The 18,458-nt window shown below is 41.2% G+C and overlaps 1 protein-coding gene across 2 annotated transcripts in view; it reads right to left on the bottom strand.

Annotated features, from left to right (window-relative positions):
* dnah5 (dynein, axonemal, heavy chain 5) overlaps positions 1 to 18,458 on the bottom strand; it is a 343,383-nt gene that overhangs the window by 75,921 nt on the left and 249,004 nt on the right. For both annotated transcript variants that reach the window (XM_043689617.2, XM_087987009.1), the window contains 2 exons: positions 16,077 to 16,256; positions 13,231 to 13,368 (listed from right to left, as the gene is read on the bottom strand). In XM_043689617.2, coding sequence (XP_043545552.2) covers positions 13,231 to 13,368; positions 16,077 to 16,256 — 318 coding nt within the window. The remainder of the gene's footprint in view (positions 1 to 13,230; positions 13,369 to 16,076; positions 16,257 to 18,458) is intronic.

Raw genomic sequence — 18,458 nt, 5'->3', positions numbered from 1 at the left:
ACAAGCATGAATAACCTCAGCTTCATAATACTACCAAACACCAAATAATCTCCTAAAAACATTATGCCATGAGCAATCGTTGCTGTTTTGGGTTGCATGAAGTAGGCACCATATCAGAAGCACAATGTTCAGAGTTCACCTAAATAATTCTGACAAACTGGGAACTTTGCCATTACAAGTTTGAGATATATTTCTGTGGTCTCTCCTACTAATGACATCATCGTACAGATAAAATATGTGAAAGCGATGGTTGTAAAGTTAAAGTCAAATGAAATCTGAGACATTCTGACTAGTAGACAAAGAAGTCCCTAAAGCAGAGTATATTCTGCACTCTGGCATTCTTCAGAGCTTCATCCAAGTATCACTGTCTCCACAGAGGTCAATAATGTTTAAAATGAAATTTAAGTTTCCAGTCAACTGCTGAAAGGAAGACAGACGACTTTAACACAAGACCAGAACTAAATTTGTGTACGGCTAATAAAAGAGAAATAAAAACACTATGTTGTGATATGGTCTCTTTAGGTACTAGGGGTTGAACCTCATAGGGATCTGAGCAATGTGGACCATGGTGAGATTTGTGGCAGAATTAGGAAAGTGTGTCCAGCAGGCTAAGATAAAAGCCTGCTGGACACACTTTCCTCATTCCTCAAGAAGGGCTAATGCCCGAAACGTCGATTCTCCTGTTCCTTGGATGCTGCCTGACCTGCTGCGCTTTTCCAGCAACACATTTTCAGCTCTGATCTCCAGCATCTGCAGCCCTCACTTTCTCCTTGTGGCAGAATTAGACAAGGAATCCATTGAGGCCAACCTCAACATAGAGAGCATCTTACTTCATCCTTTATGCATTTCACAAACAGCATGGCAAGTTTCTCACTAAGCAGCAACAAGTTGCCAACTAAGAGGGACTATTACTTTTTACATGTCTGGTAAAAGGACAAATGTACCTCATTAATATTTAGCTTCCCATCATACCAAATGTGACAAATAAGCTGGACATCAAAAATTCTCACAAGGAAACCAAAGCAAGTATCTGACAAATTCAGCTCGCAGTTCGCTCCAAAGTCCCTCCATGCTGGACACCAATGATTTAGGGCACTTTCCATGAACGGTGGTCACATGTATCCCACACCCACAGATACTGACATCTAATACAGGCCAGCCTCTAGGAACTCTCACTCCACATCTACCATCCACATACAGGACGTTTCTGCACTTCAGTGTTGCACTGACAACTGTTATTGCAATGCTACCCAAGGACAATATGCATTCACGGTCTGGAATGTGCTGCATTTCTCTTAGAGCCCACACACTCTATGCTTATTTAGATGTTCATAACATGGCTGCAATAGTTGCCTTGCTTTTGTGAGGTTTGCCTTCTCAGCCAGAAATGCCAGGCTTATAGCACTGCTGTATTGCCTTGCCTTTTGGTACAGGCATAAGACAGGAAGCTTGTCGTGATTGTCAGTAGATCTGTCAGCTCTGGGGGATAGACTTCTGTCATGGCATCCCAGTACAATAAGTCAACGGCAGCCTCCAATACCAGTTCAAAGGGTTGAAAAAGGTAATTCAGCCACATGGGGCAGTTGTGACGAGAAGTTGAAATCAGGAAACCCACCACCTGTCTTAACATTTCCTCCTCTATCAAGGGCAGTTTTCCTCCTTGAATGAAAGACAGGTAGGAATTAAGGGAGATGAAAGTGGGTAACACAACTGAAACTTTTAGTGTAGGTGAGTGATTGCCTGAATGAGTGAATGGGCAGCATAGAGAGCATGCAGGGTTAGTGTTATCAGGGTAGTGGTGGGTGAGAGAGAGTGACAGAAGGTGAAGACTTGATGGAAGGTGGGTACAGTGATAGACTATGAGGCTTGGTGGGAGGTGGGTACAGTGATAGACCATGAGGTTTGGTGGGAGGTGGATACAGTGGTAGACTCAGAGGCATGGTGGGAGGTGAGTACAGTAGCAGGATGAATTGAGCAAGAGCTATCAAGGAGAAAATGGTGGCACTTACACTGGCAGAGTGGAGAAGATTGACCTTTTTCCTACTTTGGGCAAATCTACAGACAGCTAAGAGAGCTTTAACCTAGGTGGCATGGACAAGGCTGGCATGATCTGGTGTTGTAATCTGCACTGATGGTACTTCCAGCCTGTGTGCCACCCCGTTCAGCAGGACATCCAGGAATCTTCCTACAAAGGCAGGTGATTTCCCCTTCTCTGCCATGTTCGGGATAAATGTCAGGAAATTAGCTTTAAACTGATTGTGCTTATCAGGGTGCCAAATCACCTTTTAAAAATGGCACAGATGCAAGGGATGCCAGTTAATGCCAGGATATCTGGCAATGGCAAGTTATTCTGGGAGCAGTGCATGGTAAGATGGGGTTAGACTCGGATATAATGGATCGCATAGGCATGGGCTAGGTAGTTAATGCAGCCCATTTCTTCTTGATTTCCTTTTTGGTCCATGTGTGCAGTTTCCTCCTGGGCTTAGATTTGTTATCAGGCTTGCCAAGCATTTGTTAGTTCCACATGTTTAATGTCTTTGTGTTGTCCAAGGCCCATTTTATGTAAATTTGAGGTTGCATAGACATCACTTGCGCTCCAAAGCATAGTCACCTCATGAAGAATTCTCATGGTTCGAAAGTTCTTTAACTCTGGAGTCTTCAGACACACTTCACAAATATATTTTATACTGACCGAGAAGCAGACATTCAAAATTTCCAGAACCTGTCCAAGGTGATTCATGGATCCCAGAAGCTTACTTACATTAGTTTCCATTTTCAGTCAGATAACCTTTAAGCTCAGAATTGTTGATCAGAAAGAGCTCTCTCTTTTCAGCTTGGCTATCCCTTAAGTCAGCTCACTGTTAGTAGAGTCCCTCAGTTATCCAAGCTTTTAAACATTTTAGGAGCACAGAAAATTCCATTGAATTCTGCATGAAAGAAATGTTCAGCCAGGGTCCAGAGAAACCTAGAACTGAACCTTAATTTGGTTTTCAGCTAAGTCGGAGTCACGTCGTGTTTTGTTTGAAGAATATCCCCCAGGAGGTCTAATGTGTTTTGTCGGCATATCTTAAAGTGTTTGTTGAGCAGACAGAGAGAGGTGCACGGCTTTGATGCAAGGCTCCAGAGTTAAAGCACATTAGACCTAGAAGAATCCAGACTCAAGGGTGCGAATGGTACCTAGGCTGAATGGGAGCCTCTTCAAGGAAATTTGAAGGGGTAATCTTGTCAAAAGTAAATGGAAGAATCTCAACCCTTATAAATATCTTTGGAACAGAACCCTGACCAATTGGTTAATGTGCCACCTTTTGATAAATATGTGACTTAAAGTCTTGTGAGCTTAAGTCGAACAGGTGCACAAGGAAACTTGAGTTGAGAAATTTAGCTTGGATGACAAGTTCCTGAAGAAGGGCTTATGCCCGAAACGTCGATTCTCCTGTTCCCTGGATGCTGCCTGACCTGCTGCGCTTCTCCAGCAACACATTTTCAGCTCTGACAAGTAACTGTGTTCATTGTACTTTTAATATTTTTAATGGAACTATTTAAGATCTCATGTAATTACTAGTATTCATGTTCTTTAATTTTTGCAGAGTATTTTTTTTAAACAGTGAACCTTATGGCTTCATTACTTGGGTAAATACCTGGGTTTTCAGATTTTCAAAAAAACTTACAATTCCTTACCAAGATCATAAACATGGCTGATACTTTAAACCACAACACAGAACATTGCCTTTCCACTATTTGCATAGACTTATTTTATACTGACCTAGAAGCAGAAATTCAATATTTCCAGAATCTGTCTAAAGTGATTCATAGATCCCAGGAGTTTACTGATGTTATTTTCCATGTCAGCCAAAGAACTTTACATCTCAGAACTATCTCTTACAGTTGTTTTTCTGCCAAAATTTTTTCTTTTAGACTCATTTTAACTCTTGTGGTATTTTCAAATCAATTGTGAGCTTCCATCTGTATTCCTGAGTAGTTCACCATAGTGTCTTGCTGCTCTCTTTTCTCTGGCTCCTGATAGAGTAACTTGTCTCAGAGTTTTAGTGCTATCTTAGAAACACTTCTCATTTTAAACCCAATCTTCATTGCAATGTGAATAACATGAGCCTTGTATCCAAACAAAAATGCTAATTCACTATCTTTGAAGCATAATTTTAAGTTGGCGAATAAATGATGAGTTTAAGGTACAACTGTTTACAACCCAGTATTGTCAACATTTTTCTGAGACTTTGGAGACTGCCAGTCTAGCCACTGTTAGTCCCTCTTTCAGACAAAAATTGAGTTTCTTTACTCTCAAATAGTACACTCACTTTCCACTCTGCATCCATAGTAAATGAATGCATTAGATGGTATTAGTTTGTCACAAGCTTTACGCACTAGGATGGCATCTTTTGGAGAATCACTGGAGGCTCACATCAACGCTACATACTTAGTTTTCAACAGCCAATTTTGTGCTTTTACATGCTGAGTCTAATGTCAAAAGGAACATTAGTCTCCTCGAATTATATTTATCTCTGACACTGTCTCTCTCAACATTCTGAGAACATTTGTCTTTTCATTTCTGTTTCTCCCTCAGCATAATTAGTGTCCTGTTCATTACTGATCTGCTTAACACACCTATATCTCTGGGTGCTTGCAAACAAAAGTTTGCTATCAAACTTGATTTTGTGGAACTATTTATAAATATCAGCCAAAAAAGTGTTGTCCTTATTTAAAAGCTTTCTCGGTGGGGCATGATCCCCAAAGAAATATTATTTTTAAATTCCCTTTTTAACAACACCTTTCTAAGATTTTCAAAATACCAATGCAGTTTCATAGCTCAGTACCACCAAATAAAACACCATTTTCCTGAGCAAATTTCATAAAAGTCTGTTTCCTCGGATTGCTAAACCTTTGTCTGTAAGCTTCTGGGACTAACTCAAACACAGTAAATACAACAGCCTTAGCTGTATCATAGTTTGTAGACTTCCATGAGAAAAGATCAAACAAATGTCCAATACTTTTCCCATCAAAACAGTCTAGTAATACCATCAAAATTAATTTCAGCTATAGCAACTTTATGGCAATTTTCTCAAACAACACAAATTCATTGCTACTCCTTCCTCACTGAATTCAGGCATTAGGCAAACATTTCTTGCCAATTCAAAACTAGGATTTCAATCTGGCCCATTGTCAAGCCTGCTTACTACTTTTTATTCATGTCATCAAAATCTTCTGAATTTGCAATTCATTCTTTTTCATTTCTTCTTCAAAACTCTTTTTTACCCTCTTTTCAGAATGTTTCCCTTTTAAAAATTCAAGTCTCCACACTTTCATTTCCCACTGTTTTTCCACTTACCTCTCTTTTGAGTTCAAGTTTTCTTTCCAGTTCTCTTTTTCCTTGAACTCACCATTGCTTTGTTCTCTTTTTCCAAATCATGTTGTTTCATTTGTAATTTAATCCGAGACAGCTCAATCCAGATTTTACCTGGATTACTTATTTCAAGGTTGTCATTTATACAAATGACTTTGATGAGAATATAGAAGGCATGTTTAGGAAGTTTGTGGATGACACCAAAATTGGTGGCATTGTAAACCGTGAAGGTTTTCTAAGATTACATGCAGATCCTAATCAAATGGGTCAATGGGCTGAAAAATGGCAGATGGAGTTCAATCTGGATAAATGTGAGGTATTGCACTTTGGTACAAAAAACAAGGATGGGGCTTATACAACTAATGGTTGGGCCTTGGGCAGTGTTTTGAACAGAGGGACCTAGGGGTGCAGGTACATAATTCTTTGAACTTGGCTTCACATATGAGCAAGGTGGTTAAAAAGACATTTGGCATGCTTGCCTTCATTGCTCAGTCCTTTGAGTATAGGAGTGGGAAGTCATGTTGAGGTTGTACAGGACATTGATGAGGCCTCTTCTGGAATATTGTGTGCAGTTCTGGTCGCCCAGTTTTGGGAAGGATATAATTAAGTTGGAGACATTTCAGAAGAGATTTATCAGGATGTTGCCGGATATGGAAGGATTGAGTTATAAAGAAAGGCTGGATAGGCTGGGACGTTTTTCACTGGTGCATAGGAGGTTGAAAGGCCGATCTGATAGTTTATAAAATAATGAGTGTTATCGATAGAGTTGATGGTCATTGTCTTTTCTCTAAGATAGGGGATTTCAAGACTAGAAGGCACATCTTTAAGGTGAGAGGAGAGAGATTTTAAAAAGACATAAAGCGCAAATGTTTTACACCGAAGGTGGTTTGCGTGTGGAACGAAGTTCCTGAGAAAGTGGTGCATGCGGGTACAATTACAACATTTAAAAGACATTTGGATAGATCCATGAATAGGAAATATTTGGAGGGACAGAGGCCAGAGGCAGGCAGGTGGGACTAATTTAGTTTGGGATTATGTTCGGCATGGACTGTTTGGACCAAAGGGTCAGTTTCCATGCTGTATGTCTTTATAACTCTATTGAGCCAATACCTCCAATATTTCTCAATGTATGACCATCTATTTGGAAATACATTTCAAATTTCTATGCTAGTCTTCAAATTAACACATTTTTAATTGTTGCAAGGCAGTTAAAGGCAAGATCTTTCTTTCAAGAAATGTTCTAGCAATAGAAAAGCCATTTCAACTTTTCAATAAGTACAACAAAAGTCAAAGTGAAATCTTGTCCGTTTAAGTTCTGACCAAACCCAATGTACCTGTCTCAGCCTGTAGATTTGAAATCTTCAAGACCACTCAATTTGGTATGGTCACCATGGAACCTGAAGAAAAATCTGAGCTTCCAATTCATCGCTGAGAAAGGATGTCACAACACGATTTTGTTTTCAACACTTTAGTGGAACAAAAGACTTGAAGCACTATTGACCAAACATTATTTTTGGTGGCAACTGATACTGTATATCCCCAAAAATAATCAGTAGTCATTTTCTTTTGGCACGAATTTACTTGACATTTTACACAGACATTCAATTCTCTCTGAACTATTCCAAGAATAGCTTCTGAGGATTTACATCTCTTTTCCTTTTTCAGGGACTTTTAATCTTAGAACACAGTCTCTCACAGTAAGGTTTTCTCCCCAAAGATTCTTTTTCTAGCAAAAGTTAAATGAATCGTCCAATCTCATTTTAACTCCTCGTGACTTTAGCCTTTTCAATCTGAGCTTGAGCTCCCGCCTGGATTTCTGTACGGTGAACCACAGTGTCTTAGAGTCATAGAGATGTACAGCATGGAAACAGACCCTTCGGTCTAACCCGCCCATGGCAATCGAATATCCCAACACAATCTAATCCCACCCGCCAACACACGGCCCATATCCCTCCAAACCCTTCCTATTCATATATACCCATCCAGATGCCTTTTAAATGTTGCAATTGTACCAGCCTCCACCACTTCCTCTGGCAACTCATTCCATACATGTACCACCCTCTGCGTGAAAAAGTTGCCTCTCAGGTCTCATTTATATCTTTCCCCTCTCACCTTAAACCTATACTCTCTAGTTCTCCACTCCCCCACCTAAGGGAAGAGACTTTGTCTATTTATCTTCTTCCTGTCCCTCATATTATAAACATCTATAAGGTCACCCCTCAGCCTCCGACACTCTAGGGAAAACAGCCCCAACCTGTTCAGCCTCTCTCTATAGCTCAAATCCGCCAACCCTGACAACATCCTTGGAAATCGTTTCTGAAGCCTTTCAAGTTTCACAACATCTTTCCAATAGGAAGGAGACCAGAATTGCATGCAATATTCCAACAGTGGCCTAACCAATGTTCTGTACAGCCGCAACATGGCCTCCCAACTCCTGTACTCAATACTCTGATCAAAAAAAGGAAAGCATAGAAATGCCTTCTTCTGTCCTATCTACTTGCGACTCCACTTTCAAGGAGCTATGAACCTGCAATCCAAGGTCTCCTTGTTCAGCAACACTCTCTAGGACCTTACCATTAAGTGTATAAGTCCTGCTAAGATTTGCTTTCCCAAAATGCAGCACCTCGCTTTTATCTAAATTAAAGTCCATCGGCCACTCCCCAGCACATTGGCTCATCTGATCAAGATTCTGTTGTAATCTGAGGTAACCTTCTTCTCTATCCACTACACCTCCAATTTTGGTGTCATCAGCAAACTTACTAACTATGCCTCTTATGCTCACATCCAAATCATTTATATAAATGACGAAAAGTAGTGGACATAGCACTGACCCTTGTTGCACTCCACTGGTCACTGGCCTCCAGTCTGAAAAACAACCCTCCACCACCACCCTCTGTCTTCTACCTTTGAGCCAGTTCTGTATTCAAATGGCTTGTTCTCCCTGTATTCCATGAGATCTAACCTTGCTAAACAGTCTCCCATGGGGAGCCTTGTTTAATGCCTTATTGAAGGAGTCCAGGTAGATCACGTTTTGCCCTCATCAATCCTCTTTGTTAGTTCTTCAAAATACTCAATTAAGTTCGTGATTTCCCGTGCACAAAGCCATGTTGACTATCCCTAATCAGTCCTTGCCTTTCCAGTTACTTGTATATCCTGTCCCTAAGCATTCCTTCCAAGAACTTGCCCACCACGAACATCAGGCTCACTGGTCTATGGTTCCCTGGCTTGTCCTTACCACCCTTCTTAAATAGTGGCACCATGTTAGCCAACCTCCAGTCTTTCGGCACGTCACCTGTGACTATCAAGGATACAACTATCTTAGCAAGCAACCCAGCAATCACTCCCCTTGCTCCCCACAGAGTTCTAGGGTATGCTCAATTAGGTCCTGGGGATTTATCCACTTTTATGCGTTTCAAGACATTCAGCACTTGCTGCTCTGTAATTTGGACATTTTTCAAGATATCACCATCTATTTCCCTACATTCTCATCCATGCTAGCCAGATATCCCAACTTAACCTAATCCCACCTACCCTGCCCAAATCTCTCCAAACCCTTCATATTCATATACCCATCCAGATGCCTTTTAAATATTGCAGTTGTACTAGCCTCCACCACTTCCTCTGGCAGCTCATTCCATACACGTACCACCCTCTGCGTGGAAAAGTTGCCCCTTAGGTCCCTTTTATATCTTTCCCCTCTCACCCTGAACCAATGTCCTCTTGTTCTGGAGTCCTCAACCCCAGGGAAAAAACTTTTTAAATTTATCCTATTCATGCCCTTCACGACGTTATAAACTTCTATAAGGTCACCCCTCAGCCTCCAACATGCCAGGGAAAACAGCCCCAGCCTATTCAACCTTTCCCTGCAGCTCAAATCCAGAAATGCATGCAGTATTCCAAAATTGGTCTAACCAACATCCTGCATAGCCCCAACATGACCTCCCAACTCCGATACTCAATGCTCTGACCAATAAAGGAAAGCATACCAAATGCCTTCTTCTCTACCCTATCTACCTGTGACTCTACTTTCAAGTGTATAAGTCCTGCTAAGGTTTGCTTTCCCAAAATGCAGCACTTTGCATTTGTCTAAATTAAACTCCATCTGTCACTTCTCAGCCTATTGGCCCATCTGATCAAATTCACATTGTAATCTGAGGTAACCTTCTTCACTGTCCACTACACTCCAATTTTGGTGTCATCTGCAAACTTACTAACAATACCTCTTATGCTCCTATCCAAATCATTTACATAAATGATGAAAAGTAGAGGACCCAGCACCGATCCTTGTGGCAGTCCACTGGTCACAGGCGTCCAGTCTGAAAACAACCCTCCACCACCACCCTCTGTCTTCTACCTTTGAGCCAGTTCTAAATCCAAATGGCTAGTTCTTGTTGCTTATTGCTGATCTCTCTCTCTCTCTCTCTCTTTCTCTATCTCTCTCTCTCTACTAATTTTCTTCTATATTGGAAAAAAAAGGTAGTTTAAAGCAAAACTGCTAATAGACTGATGTGACTTTGGAGACTCAGAATATCCATTGTTGGCAAATATTCTGCAGCCAATGTCTCCAAATATGTCCACCTTGCACCTTCATTCCAGTAAAACGATCTTTGACACTTTTAAGCTAAAACAATCAAATCATAGATCATATCAACATCTTCATTTTACATTAAATTGAAGACTTGTCAATTCATTTCACCAACATCCTGTTAGATGTTCAACATAATCATCTTCTGAATCCAAATTATTTCTAAGTTTAATGATATCTACAATTTTTCTAATTTTACCCTGTATACCAATGTTTAGGTTATAATGAAGAGCAGGGATCCTAATATAAATTCTTGAGGAACTCTTCCTCCTTCCCTGCTTCTGAAAAATCGCTATCCCAAAACATTATAACCTTCCTAACTGTTAGACAAGTAATGTTCAACTGTGATCAGTACAGATATTTTTTGTTGAGTGTGTGCTTATCAGCAGATGAGACCCTTGATGGTTGCCTTTAGCCATAAGATTACATGGACTTAGAAGCAATGTCAGCACAATTTCATAGATGAAAGTGGAATGGAATCAAAATTAAATTATGATTGGTTTCCCCCCCCTCTTAAGCCCAACGCATTGATGTATTATTTGATCTAAAGCTTTAATTTTTAATCCAATCACTTAATGAATTGGCCACTGCATACTCTACAAATCCTGTTTATTTTTTAGTTTCAAATCTTAGAAATAAATCTGCAGCAAAATCCTTTAAGATGAAAGCAAATGTGGGCTCTATTTCACAAAACATTCAAAGTGTGGGGAATTGTTGTTGACCAGAGACCTAGGGGTTCAGGTACATAATTCTTTGAAATTGTGTCACAGATAGACAGGGTGGGTACAAAGGTAGTTAGCAATGCCTTCATTGCTCAGAGCATTGAGTATAGGAGTTGGGCATCACGTTGAGGTTATACAGGATATTGGTGAGGCCTCTTTTGGAGTACTGGTGCAGTTCTGGTCATCTTGCAATAGGCAGAATATTACAAGATCGGAGAGAAATGACTTACCAGGATGTTGCCGGGAATAGATGGTTTGAGTTATAAAAATAGGCTGGGATTTTTTTTCACTGGAGCGTGGGAGGTTGAGCGTTGACTTTATAGAGGTTTACAAAATCATGAGGGCATAGATAAGGTAAATAGCAAGGCTCTTTTCCCTAGGGTGGGGAAGTTCAAAACTCAGGTGCATATTCCTAAAGTGAGAATCGAAAGTTTTAAAAAGAACATGAGGGCAACGTTTTTTTATACAGAGTGTGGTTAGTGTGTGGAATGAACTCCCAGAGGAAGTGGTGGATACAGATACAATTACAATGTTTAAAAGACATTGAGATAAGTACATGAATAAGAAAAGAATATGGACCAAATGCAGACAAGTGGGACTAGTTAGTTTAGGAACTTGGCCAGCATGGACGAGTTGTACCGAAGGGTCCGTTTTCATGCTGTATGTGTTTATGACTCTACTTCATTTACATATAACCATACAATGGAGAAAGAAATAAAAAGGGGAGGATAGATGTCACAACTTATGAACTTCTAGAAAAAACGCAAAGTGGTTAGTAATAATTTAAGTGATTTTGAATCCAGTAAGTCATTGATATGGGTGGCTCAGTGGTTAGCACTGCTACCACACAGTGCTAGGGACCCGGCTTCAATTCCGCACTTGGACGTCTGTCTGTGTGGAGTTTGCACATTCTTCCTATGTCTGTGTGGGCTTCCTCCCATAGTCCAATGATGCGCAGGTTAGCTGGATTGGCCAGGCTAAACTGCCCATAGTGTCCAGGGATGTGTAAATTAGGTGGATTAGCCAATGGGAATGCAGGGTTACGGGTATGGGGTGGGTCTGGGTGGGAAGCTCTTTGGAGAGTCGGTTCAGGCTTGGTGGGTCAAATGGCCTGCTTCTGCACAGCAAGGATTCTGTGAAGTCAAGGTTCAACTGGGAATCTGTCAGTCGCTGATCTTGTAGCATTCCTGGGAGATGGGATGCAGACAGATATTAGTCAAAAGTACAGCAATTATCTCTGTATTCAGAGAATTCATCCAGTTTCATAGGTGAAGACAGATTCTTTCTGGAGAACTTTGACAGAGTCAGAAATGAAAAGCAGGCCTTCGAGCTGTTCCTCTCATGAGGTTAAGACAAAAACTGACTTTGAATCTCAGAGCTTAAACAATCCAACAAGCTCTGATTTTAGTGATAAAGGCAGACACTTCATGTGCTGACGGCACACCTCAATAGGCTCATTGCAAGGTCATTAAGTTTAAAGTGTAGCCTTACCTCTTGTATCAGAGATTCCTTGTAAGTTGATGAGATAACTGTGAAAGCACCAGCACCCAGTTTAGCAATAATGAGTCTTTATGTTTTCCTTTATCTCCAGATCTAACTGGAAGCAAATGGCCGGTCTATAAGACTTTTGCTTTGCTGAAATGTTTATAATATGCAGGGTGTTCAAAAGCCTTTGGGAATGGATCATGTGGTCAGCCTCAGCCACATCAATAGTCCAAAAGGTTATCCATTTTTAAACAGAAATAGAATTTAAACACAATGATATAGAAAAGATAACATTTTCTTGGAGGAATTTCTACTCATGCCCACTGGCCATGGCACTATAGAAGATCTTTGCTATATTGTGGAACAGCTTCACAAATTGGAAATCATCATATGGACTGGAATACTTTGTACAATAGTTGGGTTGCTTCCAATGAATCAATTCACTCTTATTTATTAATACTGATCTTTAGAGAAGCTGTTTACGAGAATGAGTGCTGGAACATATCAGATGATATTAAGAGTCAAACCACATAATGAAGGGGCTGGATTTATTTGCTTGTCAGGTTATAGCAGACTCCTTTTCTTGAAGGTGTTAGTTTTTGATGAATTACCACCTCAGAGAAAGTTGCAAAATTTATCTATAAAACCACATTAGGATGTTTAAAATATCTGAAAGAATTGTTAAATAATATGGAATTGATGCCTGTAACAGCTGATACCCATGTGACTCATGAACTCGCAATAGACCAAACAGATCAAAGGGCTGTTCTCTCATTAGTGAGAGAAGACCCGTGGTGGTTTACCCTGAGGATCATCACAGCTCAGAGAGGGGAGAAGCTGAGAGAAAAAAAAAGAGTCTTTTATGGTAATCTCAGCCAGAACATGAATTGAACCCACGCTGCCGGTATCACTCTGCATTCCAAGCCAGTAGTCAGTGTCCCCCCAAAAATAATTTCCACATAGTGGCATTTTTGTTAGAAATTTTCTACACAAAAGCAAGGGTAAGATATTGTTTCTCTCACCCAAACTATTACATACATTTTGCAAACAATAAGCAATGACTCTAATTATTTAATACTCACTTGTTTCTCAGCCATGGCCTTGTCATAGGCTGCCTGTACAATATCCAGTTCGGTTTGTTTAGCATCTAATTCTGCTTGTGCCTTCTGAAGATCTAACATGGCTATAGCCAGACGATTTTCTTGGATTGCCAAATTAGCCTAAAATAAATATGTATGCATTCTTAGTTATGATTTCAAATCATTATAAGCTGTTGACTTCTCTTTCCTATAAAGTAAATGATTCTATATCTATTGCCGACAGTTAAGGCAATAACTTTCATTGTTTTATGACACCATCAAATATTTCCACTTCACTATGATGCACGACTTCTTTCCTTCTTGCCTGATATCAAATCCTACAATTTAAGAGCACACATTAATGTTGGCCTCTGCCAAAACCTCCGTTCTCTTGTAATTGATTCCATTCCCTGTCAGGCCATATTCTCAAGCTGGCCAGACTGTTCATAACCTTGTCACATTGTACAGTTCAAAGCTGAGTTTTAAAATACATACCTTATCCTTCGATTAGATCACTCACATTACTCACAATACCTTTGCAATATCATCCATCTCCATTCCTACATGTTTTTGATCCTGCTTAGGAGCGGCACAGTGGCTCACAGCACCAGGGATCCAGGTTCAATTCCACTCTCGAGTGACTGTGTGGAGTTTGCACATTCTCTCCATGTTTGCTTGGGTTTCCACTGGGTGCTCTGGTATTCTCCCACAGTCCAAAGAGATGTAAGTTAGGTGAATTGGCCATGCTAAATGCCCCCTCTAACAGGGTTACAGGGATAGGGGGAGGGGGGAGTGGCTTTGGGTGGGATGCTAGGAAAAAGTGAGGACTGCAAATGCTGGAGAGTCAGAGTCGATAAAGTGTGGCGCTGGAAAAGTCACAGCAGGTCAGGCAGCATCTGAGGAGCAAGAGAGTCAACGTTTCGAGCATACCCCTTCTTCAGAACTGGACAGGGAAAGAGGGCTGAGAAATCAATGGGGGCATTGGGGCTAGGGGAAAGGTAGGTGGGATGGTGATAAGTGGGTGAAGGTAAGAGGTGATGGTAATAGGTCGGTGGGAAGTGTGGAGTGGATAATTAGGAAGGAAGATGGACAGGTAGATCAGGTGAGGAAGGCAGAGCTGAGTCAGAGGGTTGGATCTGGGATGGGTGGGGGGAGGGGAGATTTGGAAACTGATGATTTCAACATTCATGCCGTGTGGTTGTAGGCTTCTGAGGCAGAAAATGAGGTGTTCCTCCTCTAATTTGCGGGTGGCCTTGTGTAGGCAGTGGAGGAGCTCCAGAATGGATATGTCCTCCGGGGAGTAGGAGCGGGAGTTGAAGTGGATGGCTGTAAGAGGTGGGGTTAATTGGTGCGTACTGACCAGAGATGTTCCCTGAATATTTCCAAGAGTTTGCGCTTGATCTCTCCGATGTAGAGGAGACCACATCAGGAGCACTGGATGCAATAAATGAGGTTGGAGAATATACAAGTACATCTCTGCCAAATTTGTAGTTCTGAGCGCAAACTTGCAGAATGACTCAGGGAACATCTCTGGTCAGTACGCACCAACCAGTTCCACCTTCCTGTGGACATCCACTTCAACTCCCCCTCCTACTCCCTGAAGGACATGTCCATTCTGGGCCTCCTCCACCACTTATACAAGGTCACCTGTAAACCCGAGGAGGAACACCTCATCGTCTGCTTCAGGAGCCTACAACCACACCGCACGAACATTGAATTCACCAGTTTCCAAATTTCCCCTCCCCCCCCCCCCCCCCCACCCCATCCCAAATCCAACCCTCTGACTCAGCTCTGCCTTCCTCACCTGATCTACCTGTCCAACTTCCTTCCTAATTATCCACTGCACACTTCCCACCGACCTATCACCATCACCTCTTACCTTCACCCACCTATTACCACCTTTCTCCTAGCTCCATCCCCCCATTTATTTCCAGTCCTGAAGAAGGGTTATGCCTGAAACATCGACTCTGTTGCTCCTCAGATGTTGCCTGACCTGCTGTGTCTTTTCCAGTGCCATGCTTTATCAACGCTGGGTGGAATTATGTTTGGAGGGTCAGCATGGACTCGATGGGCTGAATGGTCTGCTTCTATATTGTAGGGAGTCTATGCTATAATCAACTAATTCAGCTCTTTCTTTCCTACTCTTGCACCCTCTGCTTTACATAAACTTCAATTTGTTCTATTTCTTATAATATGCCTAATTTGACTATCAGATTTACACTCTCTGCATGTCATTAGTATCCTGTCCTCCAAAATACTTAAAATTCTTCTCATGCTGTGCAATCTTTCTTCCACAAGCTCTTCTGGCACTGTAATCACCTGTAATAATCCCACACTTCTGATATTAGCCCTTTAATCATTCCCCAATCTCCCCCACTCCCATCCCATCCAATACTCCAAAATGAATTATAAAGCTTTTAGAAGTCTTGAGCCTGATCTCTACAACCTTTTCCATACATTTATCTATCTTTTCTCCTCTCTCTCAATTTATGAAAAGCTCATCAAAAATTATCTCCAGACAGGTCTGTCATCACTGACCTCAGCGTTCATTCCCACATCCGTCTCGGAAGTGCCTTGGGACTTCTTTTGTCATTGAACTCAAATTCAAATTATTGAGGTTGCCTACTCTAAATTATTCTGGTGCACTGGCATATATACAATGGACACTGCAATTGGAAATGATTTAATGGCTAGAAAGATAAATGAAAGTCATAAGCTTTTTCTACTTATTCTCTTATTTATGCTACAAAGTACATATCGATCAAAATGTTGTCCTCTCACCAATTCTCCCACTATGAAATGTAGTTTTTGGTGGGAACGATTAAATCAACACTTTCAACTTGAAATACCTTTAGTGGTAAAACTTCTTTGTTAATGGAGAAAAAGGAAGCCATAGCCTTAGTCCAGGAGCAGATTCCTGCTACATTGCCACAGACTCTCTTGGCTGTTTCAATATTGTAGTCAGTCATTTCAAAGTAGGGCTGAAGCAAATCAACAACTTCTTCATTAATTGTGTCTTTGGGAAATTGCTAGGATGATAAAAGAACATGATTAAACATTTATGTCAAAAAAATTCAAATGTAGTCTCAAATATATTTGTGACCTTTTATACAACTATAATCTAAATGCAAATTAAATGTATGACTTCTTCCTGCTTGGAAATATGATCCATTTGTCTTGCTATTCTATTAGAATGTTCAGTGCAATTTTAGTCCTAGTATATTTTTAAAAAATATATAGTTAATAGCTGCTACTACAATAAACTAAATGACAAGCTTAAATGTACACAAAGACACAAATATAATCCAATTATTTTATTGGATTATAACTACATTTTCTGCAGGGACAGTAATGAAATCTTAGTCCTTCCACTGATGCTTGGAGCCAATTGCTTTAACTCTAATGTATCAGATGCAGTGTAGCATGGGGTGTACTTTGTGCAGAAGATGATAAGAGATTGGAGCACAGGGGAAGTGGAAGAGAATAAGAATACATTTCTTACTGAACCAAAGATCAGAATATCAGGAGTGGCTTTGGTAATAACTATAGTTCAGTTTCCCCTGTCCACTCACACAAAGAAAAACGTAGCCAATAGGAAATTGCTTAAAAGAAGAATGGATGATGAGGTGATTACACAACAAGTTAGGGGCAAGCGGGCAGATGGGGAATAAGGTATCAGCAGGCAGTACAAGAGAAATGGACAGACAGTGAAGTGGTCCCCAAAGGTTCTGCTTCCTAACCAGTTTTCTATTCTGGCACGGCTGATGGTTCCTCAGAGGACAGCAAGGGCAATGCCTGTGGTATCACGGGTAATCCAGCAGTACAGGAGGAAAGAAAGAGGAGTGAGAGAAATGTGATAAGGGACTCTTTAGGATATCTGTTTTTTGTGAATACCTTGTATAGGTGTTCCTCTTCCTCTTTTTGCAGTTCTGGTGTGCTGCGGTGTGTTGTGGCCCCAAGTTGCATCAAGACACTATTCAAAAGGGCCACAACACACTGCAGCACACCAGAACTGCAAAAAGAGGAAGAGGAACACCTATACAAGGTATTCGCAAAAAACGGATATCCTCGCAATTTCATCAACAGATGCCTAAGGGAGAGACAACAGAACGAGGACATGCCGCAACCCAAAGGACTAGCCACACTACCATACATCAAGAACATCTCTGAAATGACAGCCAGACTACTGCGACCACTAGGACTTATAACAGCACACAAACCAACAGCCACTCTCAGTCAACAACTCACCAAAACGAAGGACCCGATACCCAGCATGAGCAAAACTAATGTAGTGTACAAAATCCCATGCAAGGACTGCACAAAACACTATATAGGACAAACAGGAAGACAGCTAACGATCCGCATCCACGAACATCAACTAGCCACGAAACGACACGACCAGCTATCCCTAGTAGTTACACACGCAGACGACAAGCAACATGAATTTGACTGGGACAACACTACCATTATAGGGCAAGCGAAACAAAGAACAGCCAGGGAATTCCTAGAAGCTTGGCACTCATCCACAAACTCCATCAACAAACACAGAGACCTGGACCCAATATACCGGCCACTACAGCGGACAGCTGAAACTGACAACCGGAAGTGGCAGGGACAGGCCACTATAAATGCCGGAGGAAACACCACAGAAGCGCTTCACAGGAGGCTCCCAAGCACTGAGGATGTCACCTAGACAGGGGACGAAACGTTTGCAACAAAAACTTCCAGCTCGGCGAACAGAACCACAGCAACATAGAACAAGCACAGGGAGGTTATGCTGAACTTATACAGACCACCCATTAGTCTTCAGCTAGAGTACGGTGTATTGTACTGGGAGGCACGCTTTAGGAAGGGTGTGAATGCATAGGAGAGTGGTTCACAAAAATAATTCTGGGGTGGTAAACTTCAGCTATGAAGATAGCAAATAGGAAGAAACTGTTCCTGCTCCTAAACAGATCAAGACCAGAGGTTACAATTTTAAAGTGTTTTGCAAAAGAAACAAACTTAAGTTTATAAAAATCTTTCACACAGCAAGTATTTGGTGTCTGGAATGTACTGCCTTGATGTCTGTTGGAGGCAGCTTACATTGAGGCATTGAATAGGGTATCGGATGATTATATAAATAGAAGTAAATGTGTGCTTATGGAGAAAATGCCGGTGAATGGCATCGTGCCCACATGCCCAGAGTTGGTACCAATGAAATGGACCAAATGGCCTTTGTCAAATGCTAT

The sequence above is a fragment of the Chiloscyllium plagiosum genome, unplaced genomic scaffold (assembly GCF_037043375.1).
Source record: "Chiloscyllium plagiosum isolate Xiang-an unplaced genomic scaffold, Cpla_swu_hap1 HiC_scaffold_5, whole genome shotgun sequence".
In the NCBI taxonomy this organism is placed as follows: Eukaryota; Metazoa; Chordata; class Chondrichthyes; order Orectolobiformes; family Hemiscylliidae; genus Chiloscyllium; species Chiloscyllium plagiosum.
The sequence above is the reverse complement of the archived record's forward strand: the minus strand, read 5'-3'. Positions and strand labels throughout refer to the sequence as shown.